General features: G+C 40.6%; 2 protein-coding genes across 4 annotated transcripts in view; one reads left to right on the forward strand and one right to left on the reverse strand.

The window, feature by feature from the left end:
• LOC138675150 (aldo-keto reductase family 1 member C1-like) overlaps nucleotides 1-16424 on the reverse strand; it is a 35735-nt gene extending 19311 nt beyond the window's left edge. Inside the window, exons 1-9 of one of the 3 annotated variants that reach the window (XM_069763157.1) lie at nucleotides 16288-16424; nucleotides 12527-12694; nucleotides 12302-12418; nucleotides 12034-12111; nucleotides 11131-11253; nucleotides 10852-10961; nucleotides 8936-9104; nucleotides 8676-8758; nucleotides 8243-8584 (exon numbers count right to left, since the gene is read on the reverse strand). In XM_069763157.1, coding sequence (XP_069619258.1) covers nucleotides 8542-8584; nucleotides 8676-8758; nucleotides 8936-9104; nucleotides 10852-10961; nucleotides 11131-11253; nucleotides 12034-12111; nucleotides 12302-12418; nucleotides 12527-12613 — 810 coding nt within the window. In that variant the 5' untranslated portion in view covers nucleotides 12614-12694; nucleotides 16288-16424 and the 3' untranslated portion in view covers nucleotides 8243-8541. Of the gene's footprint in view, nucleotides 1-8242; nucleotides 8585-8675; nucleotides 8759-8935; nucleotides 9105-10851; nucleotides 10962-11130; nucleotides 11254-12033; nucleotides 12112-12301; nucleotides 12419-12526; nucleotides 12695-13249; nucleotides 13482-16287 lie in introns of those variants that run through there. The other 2 variants (XM_069763154.1, XM_069763155.1) reach the window with 2 other exon arrangements.
• LOC138675141 (E3 ubiquitin-protein ligase TRIM39-like) lies at nucleotides 2780-4871 on the forward strand. The gene has a single exon (XM_069763146.1). It carries the CDS (start codon nucleotides 2874-2876, stop codon nucleotides 4497-4499), a length of 1626 nt encoding a protein of 541 aa, XP_069619247.1. The 5' UTR covers nucleotides 2780-2873; the 3' UTR covers nucleotides 4500-4871.
• Nucleotides 16425-18086: the final 1662 nt, after the last annotated feature.

Genomic DNA, 18086 nt, shown 5'->3' on the forward strand with positions numbered 1-18086 from the left:
ATTGCTTATTTCCTAAACTTAAAAATATACTAAACTTGAAAAATGTATTTTACTGGTTGAAGACGTAAACTTCTTGGGGTATATCTCGTCCACCAAAAGTTTTCGAATGGATCTCTTTTAGGTCCAAGCTCTTAAGGATTGGGTGTGCAACTCAAATCTTTGAAAGCTTTGCAGATCTAAAAAATTCAAGAATTATCTCTTAAGAATACTCCTACCCAAAATGATTTGTTCCCAGTTTTGTCGGTTGGTTGTCAGGAATCACATCATTCAGTACTCGCAGGTCATCTTGAGATAACAATACCACCTGACTGGTATCTAGGAAGGAAGTGTTATTCGCTTTGGTTCCTTTTTGGCCTCTGAAATGGGTGCTCCAGGGTTCAAAAAACTGTGAATAGGTTGAAGATTATCTGGTCACAGGTCCAGACCTAGAGAGGGCATAAGGTAGAAAGGCTTCTGATGCTAATTAGAGGCAGATCATTGGGTCAAGCTTTGGTATTAGGGACCAGGTGTGGTTTTCACTAAAAATGTCAAACTCAAGGTCTCTTCTGTTATGCCAAGTTTATTGGTTCTTATAAAGTAACTATGGGTATTAATACAGTAGCTTTCCCTTTAGAACTTCCACCTTCCTCACAGAAACCCAATGTGCTCCACAAATCCATCACCAGCTTAACCTGTCATAATTCCTCCTCCTACTATGTTGGTTAGAGGTAGTCTGGAATGTGAAGTACAAAATATCCATAATTCCCAGGTGGTGAGAAGGTTCCTACAATATTTTGTATGCTTGAAAGCTTATGGTCCAGAGCAAATGAGTTTTAGCTAGTAACATCATTGTCATCAATGTGATCAGGAGTTTTCAGAAGACATTTCCTGATAAGCCAGGTCCTAACGGTGCAGATTCCCCTCTTAAAAGAGGTTGTATAATTATATTCTTATATGAAGTCATTCCCATTACTTCTACACATGTCAATAGACAAAGCCAAACCTCCATTCTGGATTACACGTTGCAACACTGTAGAAGGTCTATTTAGCATTCGGGAATTGTGGTGCCCTCTAGGCAGGGATCTTGTGTTTTAATTCCTGATCATTGCCTCATTAGCTGCCTGCTGTGAGCCTTGTGCAGGGCTACAAACTCTTTAAACTCATAACAACCACAGACGCAATGACTACTGGGCAGGTGCTGAGACCGAACCCAGTACTTGAAGCCTAATGGTTCCAAAGGTCCCTATGGCCCACATGAGAAGACAAGTGGGGGCGCTGTTATAGATTTTCTATTGGGGATCACAAGCTTCAAATTACACCACTAGCAGTCCTATTTGCAGTTGCCAGTTATAGTTTAAACTTGTTCTGGTTCTCTCCTGTTGCACTGCTCTGACTTAATCGACTTAGTCCGTGCTTGACCTCTGCTTGTGTCTAGACTACCCAACTGCCTTAAGATTTTGTTCCTTATCCTGAACTCTACTACTTTCACTTATTCTGTATATTTTGTTCTGGATCTCGGCTTCAGTTTAAACTTCCCTACTGCTTTATGGTTGTGTTCGTGATTCAGACCTCCTTGAACTGACCTGACATTCTGACAATCCTCTGCTAGCCCACTCCACTGAACAGCAGCCACTCTGTGGATGGATGCAACCCTGAGAGTCTTGTGTAAGTCCAGATCCTGAATAGAAGTTTAATGGTGAATGCCAGAGTTCCCATTGGACCATCTAGACCCAGTAGCTTGTGCAAAGCCTATTTGTGGAAACACATTTAAGAGATGTCAGCCTTCTATTAACAGTGTTCTGTTACAGCTTCTTAGTGACTTTTGTTCTAAGCGAGTTCCCTCACCTCACCAGGGTCACCCTAGAAAAATATGTGCACTTTGGGTATATTTCCATACTACAAAATATGTCTTCATCTGATAGCTATGTATTATGACTTCTGCTTGTCATCCTCCAGTAGCTGCACCGCAGCAGTGATCCAGCACTCCCTTTTAGCGCCAGGTATCTTAGGTTTCTTTCGTGCCCCCCACCTCGAAGCCCTACAACTTGATATAGTTTTACTCTTTTAACAGGTAAAACATAGATATAATGTGAAAAACACACAAAACCTAAGCTAGAAACAAAATGGACATATATCCTGTGTAATGATGCTGCTTTAACGTCAGTACAGTAATGAGGCACTGACCCAAGAAAGTTCAACATAAACATCTTTATTTTCCAACTTACAAAATAAATTCAAACATTTATTTTCCGGTTTGCAACCAAAATGTCCGTATCCAGTCTATTGCCGTGGGCGACTGCACCACCATATAACTTGTGGGGGCGGTAATGGCTTTGCTCAAGTCTCTGGCTCTGGTCTGTGTTCAGTCTCACATAGCCAGGCATAAAAAGAACCTTCCTGCTTTGCTGCTTGAAAACAAACACTGACACATCCAACCCTTACCTGCAGGATTAAATGCGAATCGTGGCCATGGGTCACTTTCAAGACGTGGACTGGAGGGAGAGATCCATCCCACTACCTTCCTACAGATCTCTACAAAAATAAAAGCCCAAGACTAGGTTTCCTAAACTTGAATTGTCTCACACCTGCTATAAGAAGGTAAAAAAGCAATAGTGCACACAAATAACATAAGGTACTTAGTAGACACTGTTTGTCATTACAAAAAAAAGTAAAAGCCATCAAATCAGAGCCAAGGTGGACCCAGTCCGGACAGTCCGAACCTCTAGTATATAAACTTTATTTATTGTGTCACATTACAGAATTAGAACAGCAAATAAAAAAAAACATGCAGTAAAGAAATACATCTAGTGATGACCCTGCCCTAAAGCAGGAAGACATAACCAAACCGTATAACTTGGTAGAGTACCAAGTTTCACTTTTAAAAGCTGTCAGTCATGGCGTCCGCTGATCTGAGAGAAGAGCTGGACTGCTCCATCTGTCTGAGCACTTATACAGATCCTGTAACCCTGAGATGTGGACACAACTTCTGCCGGGTCTGTATTGATCGTGTGCTGGATACACATGACGGATCTGGAGTTTATAGCTGCCCTGAATGTAGAGAAGAGTTTCTGGAGCGGCCGACACTGCAGAAGAATATAACTCTACATAATGTGTCAGAACATTTTCTGTCTACTCAGCCAAATCAGGAGGAGATCACCGGGATCTTCTGCACTTACTGTATTCACTCTCCTGTACCAGCTGTAAAATCCTGTCTGCTGTGTGAGGCTTCACTGTGTGATAACCACCTGAGAGTTCACAGTAAGGCAGCAGAACACGTCCTCACTGATCCCAGCACTTCCCCGGAGAACTGGAAATGTTCTGTCCATAAGGAAATTTTAAAGTACTATTGTACTAAGGACGCTGTCTGTATCTGCGTGTCCTGCAGTTTGCTCGGAGAACATCGGGGACACCGGGTGGAGATGCTGGAGGAGGCCTCTCAGAAGAAGAAGAAGAAACTGAGAAATTTTCTCCAGACACTGACCACAGAGAGGAAGGAGACTAAGAAGAAAGTTCAGCGTCTGGAGGAACGCAAGAGAAAAACTGAATTAAAAGCAGCTCAAGATGCAGAGAAAGTCATTGCCCTGTTTATAGACATCCGGAGACGGGTGGACGACCTGGAGAAGAAGGTCCTGAGTGAGATCTCCAGGCGGGAAGAGCAGGTGTCGCTGTCACTGTCTGAGGTGATCCAGAAGCTGGAAATAAAGAAGGACGAGCTGTCCAGGAAGATGAGACACATTGAGGAGCTGTGTAACATGACGGATCCACTGACTGTCTTACAGGAACCCGACACCGGTGACTTGTGTGATCCTGAGGAGGAGGGAGGTGATGAGGACTCAGGAGGACATGATGGAGCTGATGGGGCCACAGGAGGACATGATGGAGGTGATGAGGACTCAGGAGGACATGATGGAGGTGATCGGGGTGCGGAGCTGATCTCACACATATCACACACATTATCTGCTATAATAAGAGGTATCACCTTCTATGTGGAGGATCCTGCAGACATATTACTGGATGTAAACACGGGTGATAATAATCTCCTTATCTCAGATGACCTGAAAACTGCGACCTGGACAAATATATGGCAAAAACGTCCAGAAACTACAGCGATATTTCAGGATTGTCCTCAGGTGATGAGCAAGAGGGGATTTACCTCAGGACGACATTACTGGGATGTGGAGATCAGTAGATCAGGATTGTGGAGGGTGGGGATGTGTTACCCCAGTATAGACAGGAGGGGGCGTCAGTCATACATTGGAGATAATAACAAGTCCTGGAGTTTATTTGGAGGGCGGCGGGTGTATAATAATCAGTATTCAGTGATACATGACGTTAATAAGATCTCATTACATCACCAGATTTCTGGCCATCGAGTCAGGATATGTCTGGATTATGAGGCCGGGCAGTTGTCCTTTTATGAGCTGTGTGACCCCATCAGACACTTACACACCTTCACTGCCGCCTTCTCCGAGCCCCTTCATGCTGTGTTATGTGTTTATAAAGGTTTTATAAGCATATGAGGAGAGAAATGATGTGAGGAACCATTTTGATAACAGAAATCTACCCAGAGACTGGTGGCATCACAGGAAGTAGATAGAGTCTGATTAGTGGACCATTCTGACCATGAACTACAGCAGCTGGAGAAGGTCTAGATTTTATACAGGGGTCTTTTTCTTTTCTTCTTTTGCTTTTTTATTCTCTAGCCATTCTTATCAAGTATCAAGTACGGATACTCACCCACTGAGAGATCTAACAAAGTGCAATTGTCTGTAATCATTAGTTCGTCCTGAGTAATATTGTTTCTGTAATGTATTTTCTCTCTATAAAAATGCTGATTTTAACTAGTTATGTTATGATGTAATTTTAATTGATTGCTTATTAAACATTCTTTGTTAGACAGCTACATGTCTTTTTTTTTTAACGGCCTTCTGCTAGATCTCGAGCCTTGGTGACAAATGATCTGTAGGAAGATCGATCTTGTGGAAGCCTAGATAGGTCCACCACATTCTTCTCTGCCGTTATCTTGATAATATCAAGCCATCTGGTTGCTGTTCTTCCTCTTTGCTTAGTTCCTTCTATTCTTCAGACCATGTTGTCCTCCAGTGATTGCTCTCTTTGTATGCTGTGTCCTAAGTGCTCAAGCCGTAGCGTGGGGATCCTTGCTTCCAGTGACATGTCTGGCTTGATTTGTTCCGAAATTGATCTTTTTGTTCTTCTTGTCATCCATGGTATTGATACCATCCTTCTCCATCACCACATTTTGAAGACATTGATTCTTCTTTTGTCTTGTTTCTTTACAAACCCATATGTTACCACAGAAAAGACCAAACTATGTATGACCAAACTCTCTACCAGCTACATGTCTACCTGGTTCCTAAACAAGTACGTAGACGAAACAAGACAACTTGGAAATAACACAAAAGGACAACACAAATCCAATATCAGTACAAAAAAACTGAACTACCCTTTATTTTTTTTTCAGTGCTGAGGTCTCTCATCTACATAAAGTTAGGACCTTGGTCCTTTTCTCAAGCATGTACACTTCCAGAACAGTGTTTTGGGATTTTCCTTGAAAAATTTCCTTGAAAAGAGACATAATATTATTCAACTGAGGTTCTAGCTCATTGATCTTGTACCACTTTGGGGCGGTGACCGGGTCTTGGGATTATAATAAAAAACAACAATAAAAATAAATTGTGGATTCACAAATTAGACTAATTTTAATTTTTCTCTACCAGTATTATCGATGTGGATGATGTAACTCCATATGTTATAGTTAAGTCATTAGAATTTTAGACGGGTCGTATCTAACTCTGAAACGCGTTTGAGACACAAACCTCACCAATAATACTCAAATCTGTGTTGTTTTACATTTGTGGTACTGTATACACTCGTATTTCTCTATTCCAGGTATATACAGACACTTTTTCACCTCCGTGCTCCACAGTTCTATACTTAAACACCTGATATCCACACACTTTAGCATTTGATAGCCTCATCAAGCATTTGCCCTCAAGATGATATTCGTATTAGACCTAGCCACTTATAACAAGAGTAATAATGGCTAATGGGATCCCTCTGTTCTTTTTTTTTTTCTTTTCTTTATTTTCGAACCCCTCTACTTTTTACACTTTTTTCTTTTTTTAATCCTTTCCTCCCTCTCACTCATACCCCTTTTTCCTTACAGTTTTCTCCTTTTCTTTTTCTCCCCGTTCGCTCCCATTTTCTCCTATTTTCCCTCCGCTATTTTTCCTTATTCTTGATTTTCCTTTTTTTTTCCTTTTAGTTCCAATTCCCCTTTCTCTCTATTATATCCCTTATTCTTTTGTTCCCCTCTTTTCCTTTTTTTCTTTCTCCTATATTGTTCTCCTTTTTGTTTTCCTTGTCTTATGCTTCGTATCCCCCTATTTCTCATGTCGCTTCACCTCCCTTACTAATACCTTCCGATACTGATGATGAATTCCCTTTAGGAATACACATAAAACATTACTAAACCTCCATGATAGATGGTACTGGTATCCTGGCATCTGGATTTGCCGACATCACTCAGGAGGAAGCGTTTATTCTATGACTGTGGGCATGGCGTAGCACCAACATGGACTACGTGACTCCTCCGGTCGCATGATCAGACCCACCGTAACAAAATGGGGTCTGTGCCCCTGACGTGGGTCGCATGACCTGTGTGTTCACATGGATCACGTGACGTTTGGGGCATGGAGCAAAGTGGTGGACAATCATTGGCCTCCTCACTCACTGTCGGGGCACAGTCAGACGGCCTTACAACACGGACGACAATCATATCGCAATGCTCGGACTGGCCGATGGCTCTCGTGAACCCAACCTTGATAGCTGCATAGAAACACATTTGATATTAATTTATCGATGTTTTGACCCCTGTTTCTGTTCTGTTTTAATTTTTGTATATGGAGGTTGGACCAATGGGAAGCGTTATGAGTAATGGTCCCTTGTTTTTCCATTATATATAGCACTATGTTTCCATGTATGTACACCTTTTACTATATTTGACTTGAAAAAGGTCCTACGTGGCCGAAACGTTGCTTGTATTTTTTACCTTGTGCAGGTAGTAGCCAATAAAGAGATTCCTTGGACGAGAACGTCTGGTGCCAACTTGGATCTTCTTTGATCATTAATGATCTGGCAACACTGTGGGGAGTTGCATCAAGACTGCGTGGACCATGAAGTGATACACGAGAGAAGACGTTTTTCCAAAGGCAGCAAAAAACGTCCTATCTGAATCTACTGCGTTCATGTAAATTTTCCTATATGACAATCTGGAAGTATTAGGATATGTGCATGTGGTGTCACTTAGCCGCTAAGTTTTCCTACCTGAAAAAAGAGTTGTGTGCATATACCCTCCTTGTGCTCGAAAGGATATTTTTCTACTGTATTATTTCTATAATAAAAAGGGGATTACATGCGGCCATATGGGATAATTCCTGAGGATTCACCATTAAATGGGTTCTCCAATGGGTGGGGGGTTTGAGAGTCATGTGGAGTGCATTCCAGTTGAAGATTGCATGCATGATCAATGTTTTCAACAGCAAGTTCCTCCAGGTATCAGATGGCATGGGCATCATGCCCTATTTGTTTTGCTTGGCTCTCCCAGCATTTGCTTCTGGCACAAAATAAATGTCTTCATTCTATTATAATCTGCCATAGAGCTGTGCGTGAAAGCAGATTTGGCATGGAGGAGAATTGCAGTGGGGGAGCTGAAGACAGGGTAAGGGGTCATTAATGGGATTGGTCACTTTATCTTTATAATAACAAATGTGTCAAGAACATAATTTCTCGAAAAACAAGTAAAAATAATTAAGCTCTACTGATTCATAAGCAAACTAAATACACAAAACAAGTATATAAAATATAAAAGATTATGAAAGAATTAACAGACTTTACTCTGCTGATCTGGGAAGCATGCCAGTAGTATTGCACCACCCAAAAAATCTATAATTACTACAGCAAAAGCTCATGATCACATGTGGCTTTTTTAAGAATTATCTGTACCATCAAAATTAACTCTTACGCAGGTACAAAGTGTATTAAATGGAAAGCAACAACGAGTTGATTAAGCTAAAAGAATAAAATGCAGATTCATAAAAACATCAGAATCTTGAATTAAGCTGAGGGGCACTGCTATGGGTACCTCACCAATGCCACAAAAGGTTCCCTTTTCACTCTTTTGGTAGCCTTATAATTAACTGAAATAGCAAAAATTTGAGTTAAAAAAATAATGAAGAGTATCTAAATGTACAAGCCTTTTTTATTTGAGGGGGTTGCAAAATTTTGAAAAATGTTCAAACAAGGACCACTTCACTAATTGCATTGACTTGCAATCCATTAGCTATTTATCTTCTATAGCAATATGCCAAATACTTTTTATACATTCAACATTTCAAGCTTCAAGTCATATTCCAATTTGACACAACTGCAGTTGGAATTAATATAAAAAATCATAAAATTCCCCAAAGATTGGAATCCGCAGAGTAGAAAACAATGGTAGCAGGGTTTAAAGAATGGCTCCAGAGTGATTGTCCAATGCTTTCAATACTCATCATGGTACGGGTAATTAGGGTGCTCTTTCCAGCTAAAAAAAAATAATATAAGTAAAATAACAATAAATAAAAACATATATTTTTTATGTAAAATAATGTAAAATTCTCTTAAAAGACACTTACGAATTGAGATTTAGGTAACGCATGTTCTTGTTGACTCCGTCAAGATTTTTCATGTCTTTGTCACTTAGTTCAAAGTCAAATATCTGAAGAAGAAAGGTCAAGAGCAACTAAAAAAGTCCTTAAATATTTATTTTTTAAATACAAAAATATTTAGAACACCACTTCTGTTTAAAGTCATTTAAAATGATGTTCCAAAATTAAAAACATTGTTTTACAGGAATTTATATTTTTGGGGATATTTTTATTTTTGCTCCATTTACCTGGAAGTTCTGCTTGATCCTCTCAGGATTGAAGCTTTTTGCCAGGACAACAATTTTTTTCTGTAGCAAATATCGCATGGCCACCTGCGCCGGTGTGCGGCACAACTTCTTAGAGATCGTATTTAAAACAGGGTCTTCAAGCACTTTGGGTGACTCCTGATCCTCAATCCTGTCAGGAAACAAAAAATATTCAATATACCAGATATATTCTTCTACACAGGGAGCAGTATTATAGTAGTTATATTCTTCTACATAGGGGGCAGTATTATAGTAGTTATATTCTTGTATATAGGGGCAGTATTATAGTAGTTATATTCTTCTACATAGGGGGCAGTATTATAGTAGTTATATTCTTGTACATAGGGGCAGTATTATAGTAGTTATATTCTTGTACATAGGAGCAGTATTATAGTAGTTATATTCTTGTACATAGGAGCAGTATTATAGTAGTTATATTCTTGTACATAGGAGTAGTATTATAGTAGTTATATTCTTGTACATAGGGACAGTATTATAGTAGTTATATTCTTGTACATAGGAGCAGTATTATAGCAGTTATATTCTTGTACATAGGGGGCAGTATTATAGTAGTTATATTCTTGTACATAGGGGCAGTATTATAGTAGTTATATTCTTGTACATAGGAGCAGTATTATAGTAGTTATATTCTTGTACATAGGGGCAGTATTATAGTAGTTATATTCTTGTACATAGGAGTAGTATTATAGTAGTTATATTCTTGTACATAGGGACAGTATTATAGTAGTTATATTCTTGTACATAGGAGCAGTATTATAGCAGTTATATTCTTGTACATAGGGACAGTATTATAGTAGTTATATTCTTGTACATAGGGACAGTATTATAGTAGTTATATTCTTGTACATAGGAGCAGTATTATAGCAGTTATATTCTTGTACATAGGGACAGTATTATAGTAGTTATATTCTTGTACATAGGGGCAGTATTATAGTAGTTATATTCTTGTAGATAGGGGCAGTATTATAGTAGTTATATTCTTGTAGATAGGGGCAGTATTATAGTAGTTATATTCTTGTACATAGGGGCAGTATTATAGTAGTTATATTCTTGTACATAGGAGCAGTATTATAGTAGTTATATTCTTGTAGATAGGGGCAGTATTATAGTAGTTATATTCTTGTACATAGGAGCAGTATTATAGTAGTTATATTCTTGTACATAGGGGCAGTATTATAGTAGTTATATTCTTGTACATAGGGGCAGTATTATAGTAGTTATATTCTTGTACATAGGAGCAGTATTATAGTAGTTATATTCTTGTACATAGGAGCAGTATTATAGTAGTTATATTCTTGTACATAGGAGTAGTATTATAGTAGTTATATTCTTGCACATAGGGGCAGTATTATAGTAGTTATATTCTTGTAGATAGGGGCAGTATTATAGTAGTTATATTCTTGTACATAGGAGCAGTATTATAGTAGTTATATTCTTGTACATAGGAGCAGTATTATAGTAGTTATATTCTTGTACATAGGAGCAGTATTATAGTAGTTATATTCTTGCACATGGGGCAGTATTATAGTAGTTATATTCTTGTATATAGGGGCAGTATTATAGTAGTTATATTCCTGTACATAGGAGCAGTATTATAGTAGTTATATTCTTGTACATAGGGGCAGTATTATAGTAGTTATATTCTTGTACATAGGAGCAGTATTATAGTAGTTATATTCTTGTACATAGGAGCAGTATTATAGTAGTTATATTCTTGTACATAGGGGCAGTATTATAGTAGTTATATTCTTGTACATAGGAGCAGTAGTATAATAGTTATATTCTTCTATATGCTTATTCTATAGGTGTCCAGGTTTCATTCCATCCTTTTTCCTGTGACACTATTATATATAACTATGTAATATTCTTGTACTTACCAGCCCTCTGCTCGGCTGGACCCCAGTACACCGTACGCCATCACTGTGATATCATGAGATTTGCAGAACTCCCGTAATTTGCTCTGATTGTGGTATATGTGACATTCTATCTGTACAGAGAGTAATACATATTCTGATTGGTTGATAAGGAACATGTCCTTCATTATAGCTCTTGCACCTAACAGATGGATCCAATAAATGGATGCATGAACAAGTTTGAGGTTCTTAGATCTCCATGGGAGGCAGATTTAATTTTGAAGAAGAAGCCATAATCGTTACCTCATTGCACGCTGGTTTGTACTTGAGTCCTGGCATATTGAGAATCAGCTCCAGTTGCCGGCGGTTAAAATTGGAGACTCCGATGGATCTGACGAGCCCGGCGTCCTTGCACGCTTCCATAGCCTAGAAATGATCAATTCAGTCAGTGCTACAATACGATCCGGTTGTGTCACCGATACTAATCTGGCGATCAGATGATCTGATTGGAGGACGTTTTGCTGACTTTGCATTTTCTCTGCAGAGGCCACTACAGGTGAAACGTGGTATTGCATCCCTACTGGCCATAAGAGTGGGCATCCCCTCTCCATTCCATCGTTGGGTTTCCACGTGTAACATCTCTGTCTGAACATGCTACTATAACCTCTACCTTTGTGGCGCCACATTAGTACAATGTATGCCACTGGGTGACGGTAGCGTGTTTCAGTTTGATGTTGATAGCTGGGACTTGTTGTCTTTTCTTCTTATTGAATAGTGTTTTTCAGCACATGGATTTAGTGTATTTAGCTCCCTGCTTGAAGCCATGGGCCAGGGCTCCTCCCTATTTAATCCCCCAGCAGTCGGTCTCTGGTCGCCGGTTATAGGTTTGACCTTCTTTGGTTCGTTCCTGCTTCCAAGCTGTGACCTATTTTCTTGACTTTTTTGGGTTTTGATTACCTAACCCGACTCGATTTTGTTCCTCACTTTGACCTCCTAGTTCTGTTCTGAAGTTCTGACAATTCAATGCCATCCTGCTCCACTCCGTGGAATCAATCCAGGGGGGCCCTTTTTTTTTTTTAGGGATTACAGGATGAAGACCAAGGTTCCCCTAAAATCCTATCCATGAAAGACTTCTTAAGAGCTGCCAGCCTGCCCCGTGTCTTGTTGGATCAAGCTATTTAAGACAACCCGTACCCCGATATTTACCTTCCATGTTTCCCGGAGATCTGTGTTATGAAAAATTATTTTCCCGTTTGCATCCTTGGGAAAGGGATCATCTCCTGGCTAGAGGGGAAAAAAACGAAGAAAACAAAACAAAGAGTCAGTCTTTATTTGCTAAGTATTGGCAAAATTATTCAGACTGGGAATATCATGTTTTCTCTAGTCACAACCAAAGCTGCATTTATAGAATACAATGTTGTACTATCGGACCTTTCCAAGACAAATCCATAACAAGATCCATAGGAGGACAAACCTTGAACTCCACCGGTGTGTGGATTAGGAAGAGATCCATGTAATCCAGCTCCAAATCCTTCAAAGATTTCTCCAGCCCTATGCGGACCCTCTCAGGAGCGTGGTTAGTATTCCAAAGCTGCAGAAGTAAGAAACAAGTGACTGTGGCTGCAACTGAACAGCGCCCCCTTGTGGCCACATTAATGAGAAAAACGGATCACACAAAACTCAGATTTTACAAGGTCACCTTCCCGGTGTAAAAAATGCCTTCTCTCTTCACCGTCCCATCAGCAATTTTTGCTCGAATGCCTTGTCCGACCTGAACTTCATTCATGTAGGCAAAGGCGCTATCGATGAGACGATATCCGACATCGATTGCCAGCTCGGTGCTCTCTCGGGCCTCTTCTTTGGAATACTGTGCAAAATATGGTAACATCGTTAAAAAAAAATCAGAAAATGATGAAGCATTCAACAATTATTACAAAATATCAGGAAAAAATCCCTGAAAATTCCAAAAATATATCAGAAAATTCTGAATCATTAAAGTGGTCGTCAACAAGCTAGAACTTAAAGTGGCTACAAAAATAGTCTCAGTGTCTGGAGGACCTGACACGGTGAACCCCATTAACTTCAATAAAAAAAAAATATTGTAATACTTTGTTTGACCTGCGGTGTCACTGTAGGAATCTTGAGTACCTCCTACTAGGTATAGAATTTAGAATTGATCACTTGGTCAGTTGACTTTTTTTGATGCCAATATGATCCAAGACCCTCACGAAGGAGGGAAGGCGATGGAGTGTGAGCAAAAGTTAGTAAACTGGCAGAGCTATGACTACATTACATCATTCTGTTTGATCTATAGTGAGTGCCCACGGTGGGGTTCAATTTCCGGCAGTTCCTCCCTTGCCCAGAGACCCACATGCCAGCAATTATTTTGGGATGTACCTAGGATTAGCCTATGCTTACTCACCGATTGTGGGGCAAAAGTGCCAAATCCGATCACTGGTATCTTATGTCCATCATTCAGCTCAAAACGGGAGTCCGACTTGAGAGCCATAGTGCAATGTGACCACGGTCCCGTACGAATGCAACACAGAAAAGCTACGTGCTGCTTTTAACCGGTCCTCGCCCCACCCGCAATCATGTAGCCCTCATCTCCTCTGCCAACTCTACTGCTTTGGGTGTGGTGCCTGTGGATTTTGGGCACTGAATGATTTCTGCCCTGTCATTTTGTTGATGCAAACACAATAGGTATCGTAGAGCTCGAATCTTCTACAAATATTAGAACAGTACCCAGCTAGCGTCTCAAATTAACCCCAATGTAGCCCTACCAATTGTTAGATCCAGAAAAGCAGATAAATAAACAAGACACGCCACGTTATGCACAAACAGGTCTCGACGCGTTTCGCTTACAACATACAGGTTGATCAGGAGAAAGCAAAACCTGGTGCAAGATGTGTAGCCTAAAGTTCAACCCAAGTAGGCTAAACCCATCTGACTTGGCACCCACAAAGTCTGCTCCATCATGTACCTAAAAGCAGAGAGTTGAACAAGACCCAGTCTCCTGGGTTCAGTCTCCAGTTGCCCCATAGTACCCCCTTAGTGTATCTTCACTCTTATTAATCACCGCTTTGTGGGGAAATTTTCACCGGTTGATGCCCACCTAAACTGCCTACTTTGTGCCCCTAGGTAGTGATGGTGTGCCCTTATTTCCATCCTGCCCAGTATTGTTGCCTCCTTGGTGCCCGCTTAGGTTTCACACTTTCGACATTGATAGTCCGAGTAACCGGCCATAATATTCTCAACAACCTCACATACTGTATGCCTCAGCTCCTGGTTTATGCGGACCCATGGCTGACAAGGTCCTAGTGGACGTCTCTTCGGATTCGATTTTTCCTCCCTTACTTTTGAAAGCTATAACTTGTTCATTTTTGGTCAGTTGCATTGTATCCAGGCTTGTTTTTGTGGGGTGAACTGTAGTTTTTATTCATTCCATTTTGGGGTTAGATCTATTTAATTTTTTTTTCTGCAGTGACATAAACAAAAACAGCAATTCTACCATTTTTTTTTATTTTGAGGTGAGGTCAACTGTTCTCACTTCACACATGCAGCACTCACATCCATTATACATGTACGAAATGGAGGTAAGTGGGCCACCCTGGTGCGACGGATCCGACACTTGTCCAGTCTTGTGGGTTGATAGTTCAGGCTGTTAAAATTGAAGCAGTTGGTCCTGACATCTTGGTCCATACTCGGGCCCCTGAGTTGCAGGACTACTGGCAAGGAGACAGCTAGGGGCTCATTTTCCTCTGCTGACTCTTGCGTTCTGCTGACTTGGACAGTATGTTGCCATTCTCCGTTGTAGAAACCTTCTCTGGTTTATTTCTACCCTGTCACCTCACACCAACTCCTCTCTTTTTCTTATGACCACCATAGACCTCATGTCTCGGCTGTACCTGCCCCTACCCCTCCCTTTTTTCCTCTCTTACTGGGCCAAGCGCAGTTTCGATGTGGAATTTATGGTGGTCCCATGTTGAAGAAGACTTAAACATTCCAATGCCAACACCAGTGGCCTCTGGTTGTAGGCAAACTACCTGTTGTCTGGTGGCAATAGAGGGGTGCGAAGATGGTGAAGCTCGAGGAAAGAAGGAAAGGGAGTATCTCTCTCTCACATGTGCACCGCAATGGAGAAGACACGGCCCACGCCAGCACTAGGCCGCAGTTCAAGCCTGTATGGATGTCAATAGATTCACCTAGAAAGATGTCGGGAGCTGAAGAGCACTCGTCTACTCATCCTTTTCAGGTGACTCTCTTGACATCCATATAGCCAAGATTGTGTTTGAAGCTCAGACGAGTGTAGGGACTCTTGCTGTCGGGGATGTCACGGATGAAAGATGAAGTTTGATCAAGGCCGGAAAAAAGGCAAAAAGCAGGGGTAAAGCCTGGAATGAAGAAGGTTCTGTAAGACTGAGGGTCAGATGCTCTTACCCGATGGTGGAACCACCAGTGTTGGGGCCTGAGCTGTTCTGGAAAAATCATCGAGGAGAATTCTTAAGGCTCAGACCAGATCAATGCTGGTTGGCCTTTAGGAGGTCTATCCCACACACTGGGTCACGAGGTATCAAACCTAAGGGTTATTCTTAGCTGCCGAGACCCCCTATAATCCCAAGAATGGAGCTCCTAAATGCCAAATAGACAAGTTTCAGCTTTCTCCGGCAGTCCCATAGAGAATGAATTGAGCTTTGTCCTATTTCTGACAGTTTCGCAGAAAGTGAATGGAGCAGAGACCCGAAGTCCATCCCAGCAGAGCATTTCACAGCCACGTTCCTGGGATTGGCGGAGATCTCCCCACCAACCAAAAACTTACTTATCCTGTAGATAAATAACTTTCAGAATAGGGACTGACCGCTTTACTGTTGCCGTAATCTGTGGAAATCGATAAGTAAAAGTGTTCTTATATTAGGAGACTAAAGCCTAAAGCCTGTGGACCTGAACCAACGTTTGTCTGTTTTTTTTTAGTGACTTTTAGGTTGTTGTTTTTTTGTCTCGTGGCATGTGATACCGTTTGTGTGCCAAATTCGTCATGTGGCGCACATAGTTCATGAATTTTTTTAAAATAAAAAATGTTTCTTAATTTTGTCTTCTCCTCTTCTTGCTAATGTCTCTCCAGGAAGAGACCGGAGTACATTTTGCACAAAAATTTTGTGACAACTGATGAATCAACCGCAGACATATGGAAAAACAAAAACCACTTCCACATTCCAGAGAATAATATAAAAAAAAATAAAAATAAAAAAAAAAAGCGAACACATAAAACAGACTTCATAAAAGACACAAATTAAAAGGAATTTAGCAAAAATCAAAAACAGGTGAAAAAAGCAAAAAAAAAAAAAGGCAATATTAAATGTATGCTTTGGAAATAGTTTTTTTTTTGTAATGTCCTCGATGCCTAGCAAGTCAATCTAACATTTATTAGTTGCTGCACCATCACCATGTATTGTCACTCACATCCACTAAAGATCTGGTCTGTCATATTTTCACCTTGCATTGACTTCTACGGGCAGTTCTCAGCTGCACATCTGCAAACGATAGTGCATGGTTTATTAAAAGGGGATTTATTTGTTAAAAAAAATTAAATAAACTCCTCGGGGGCGTGTCACAGTCATTATGTTCATTTATTCATTTGCCTCATGTTTAATTTTTTTTTGTTTTTCTTCTTTATTAACGTTACGTCCCACGTGATGAGATCTGTAACATGCCGTATCCTTATTCACTGATCCTTTTTATCTCTTTGTGTTAACCATTTATTTGCACAATTTTTCCTATTCAAGATTGAGAAGTACATAACAGTAGAATGAGCGGCAAATATTGGCAAAATGGGCTATAATTATAGTCCTCTTGCCAAATATGATGCCATTTTTAATTTAATTGCCAAATTATGAAAAAATACGAATTGAATCGCGTCTCTTGTAGCATCAAAATAAAGCAAATAAAAGGTTAACAGAGTAAATGGAATGAGTGTCACGATTCCGCTTACCGGTGTTTCTGGACGCAGTGATTGACAGTTCACCTGTCCAATGTAGGGTTCAGCTGTCAGTATGGTGATGGACAGCTCAGTCGTCCAATCGGAAAACTGGGGCGTGCTGAGATGTCAGTGGTTTGAGTGACAGTCCAGCCGTTCAATCAAGGCCGGGGCGGGTGGAGTTTCCTCCATGGGTTTCCTGTTTGTAGAGATTACCTGGCTATTTAGATGACTCTCTGCCTTCAATTATTGCCAGTTGTAGCTTAGCTCAAGTGGTGCGTGTTTGTACTGTGCTCCGAGTTCTTGTATTCTGATCCTTGTTGCCTAACCTTGGATTTGCCTTTGACCATCTGTTTGCCTAGCCCCCTTGTCTTGATCAGCTACCTTCCAGGAATTCTGACCTCAGACTGTGACCTGAATACCCCTCTGTCTTTCCCCTTAGTTTTCGACGAGTTCTCGTGGTATCTGACCCAGGACCTCTTGACTACCCTGCCAACGTTAGTAGTGGCTAGTGTCACAATGAGTTTATACCACAGGTCGCTAGTGCCATCTATTTTATTTACAGAGTAGCTACTTCTTTAGGAGAGGTCCTCAGTACTGAGTTCCAGGGATCTGACTCCCGACCTTCTCACTGATCAACTGTTATCGGCTCCTGCAGCTGTTGGACAGATGACAACAGAAGCCTCTTTTTTACCACTTCTGTCTTCTCCATTGCCGTCTGCAGGACACTCAGTGTGCGTCATGAATCATAGACACCATTGATGCTTCCGTGGGACCTAGCGATCACATGGTCGTTGGGTGTCTACCGGTATAGGGTCCTAGCAAATCCAGATTATCTCTGCCACTGTCTTGTACCATCACAGGAGGATGTGTTCCCCTGTAACTAGGGCCCCATATGAATGGTCCAGTTACAGTGGAAAAAAAATCAGCAATATTGCCACTGTCTTGTACCATCACAGGAGGATGTGTTCCCCTGTAACTAGGGCCCCATATGAATGGTCCAGTTACAGTGGGGAAAAAAATCAGCAATAGAGTAAAAAAATAAATTTTTCATCAGAGATCTTTTTTTTATTTCTTATGTGAAAAAAAGTTTCTCACAGAAGAAATTAAAAAAAAGATCTCTGATGAAAAATGTATTTTTTTACTCTATTGCTGATTTTTTTTCCACTGTAACTGGACCATTCATATGGGGCCTTAGTTATAGGGGAACACATCCTCCTGTGATGGGATCTCTCAGGCGCGGTGTATTACATATTCTGGGTTGATTTATTCGTTCCTCTGTTTT

This window comes from Ranitomeya imitator, chromosome 4 (genome assembly GCF_032444005.1).
Source record: "Ranitomeya imitator isolate aRanImi1 chromosome 4, aRanImi1.pri, whole genome shotgun sequence".
Lineage (NCBI taxonomy): Eukaryota > Metazoa > Chordata > Amphibia > Anura > Dendrobatidae > Ranitomeya > Ranitomeya imitator.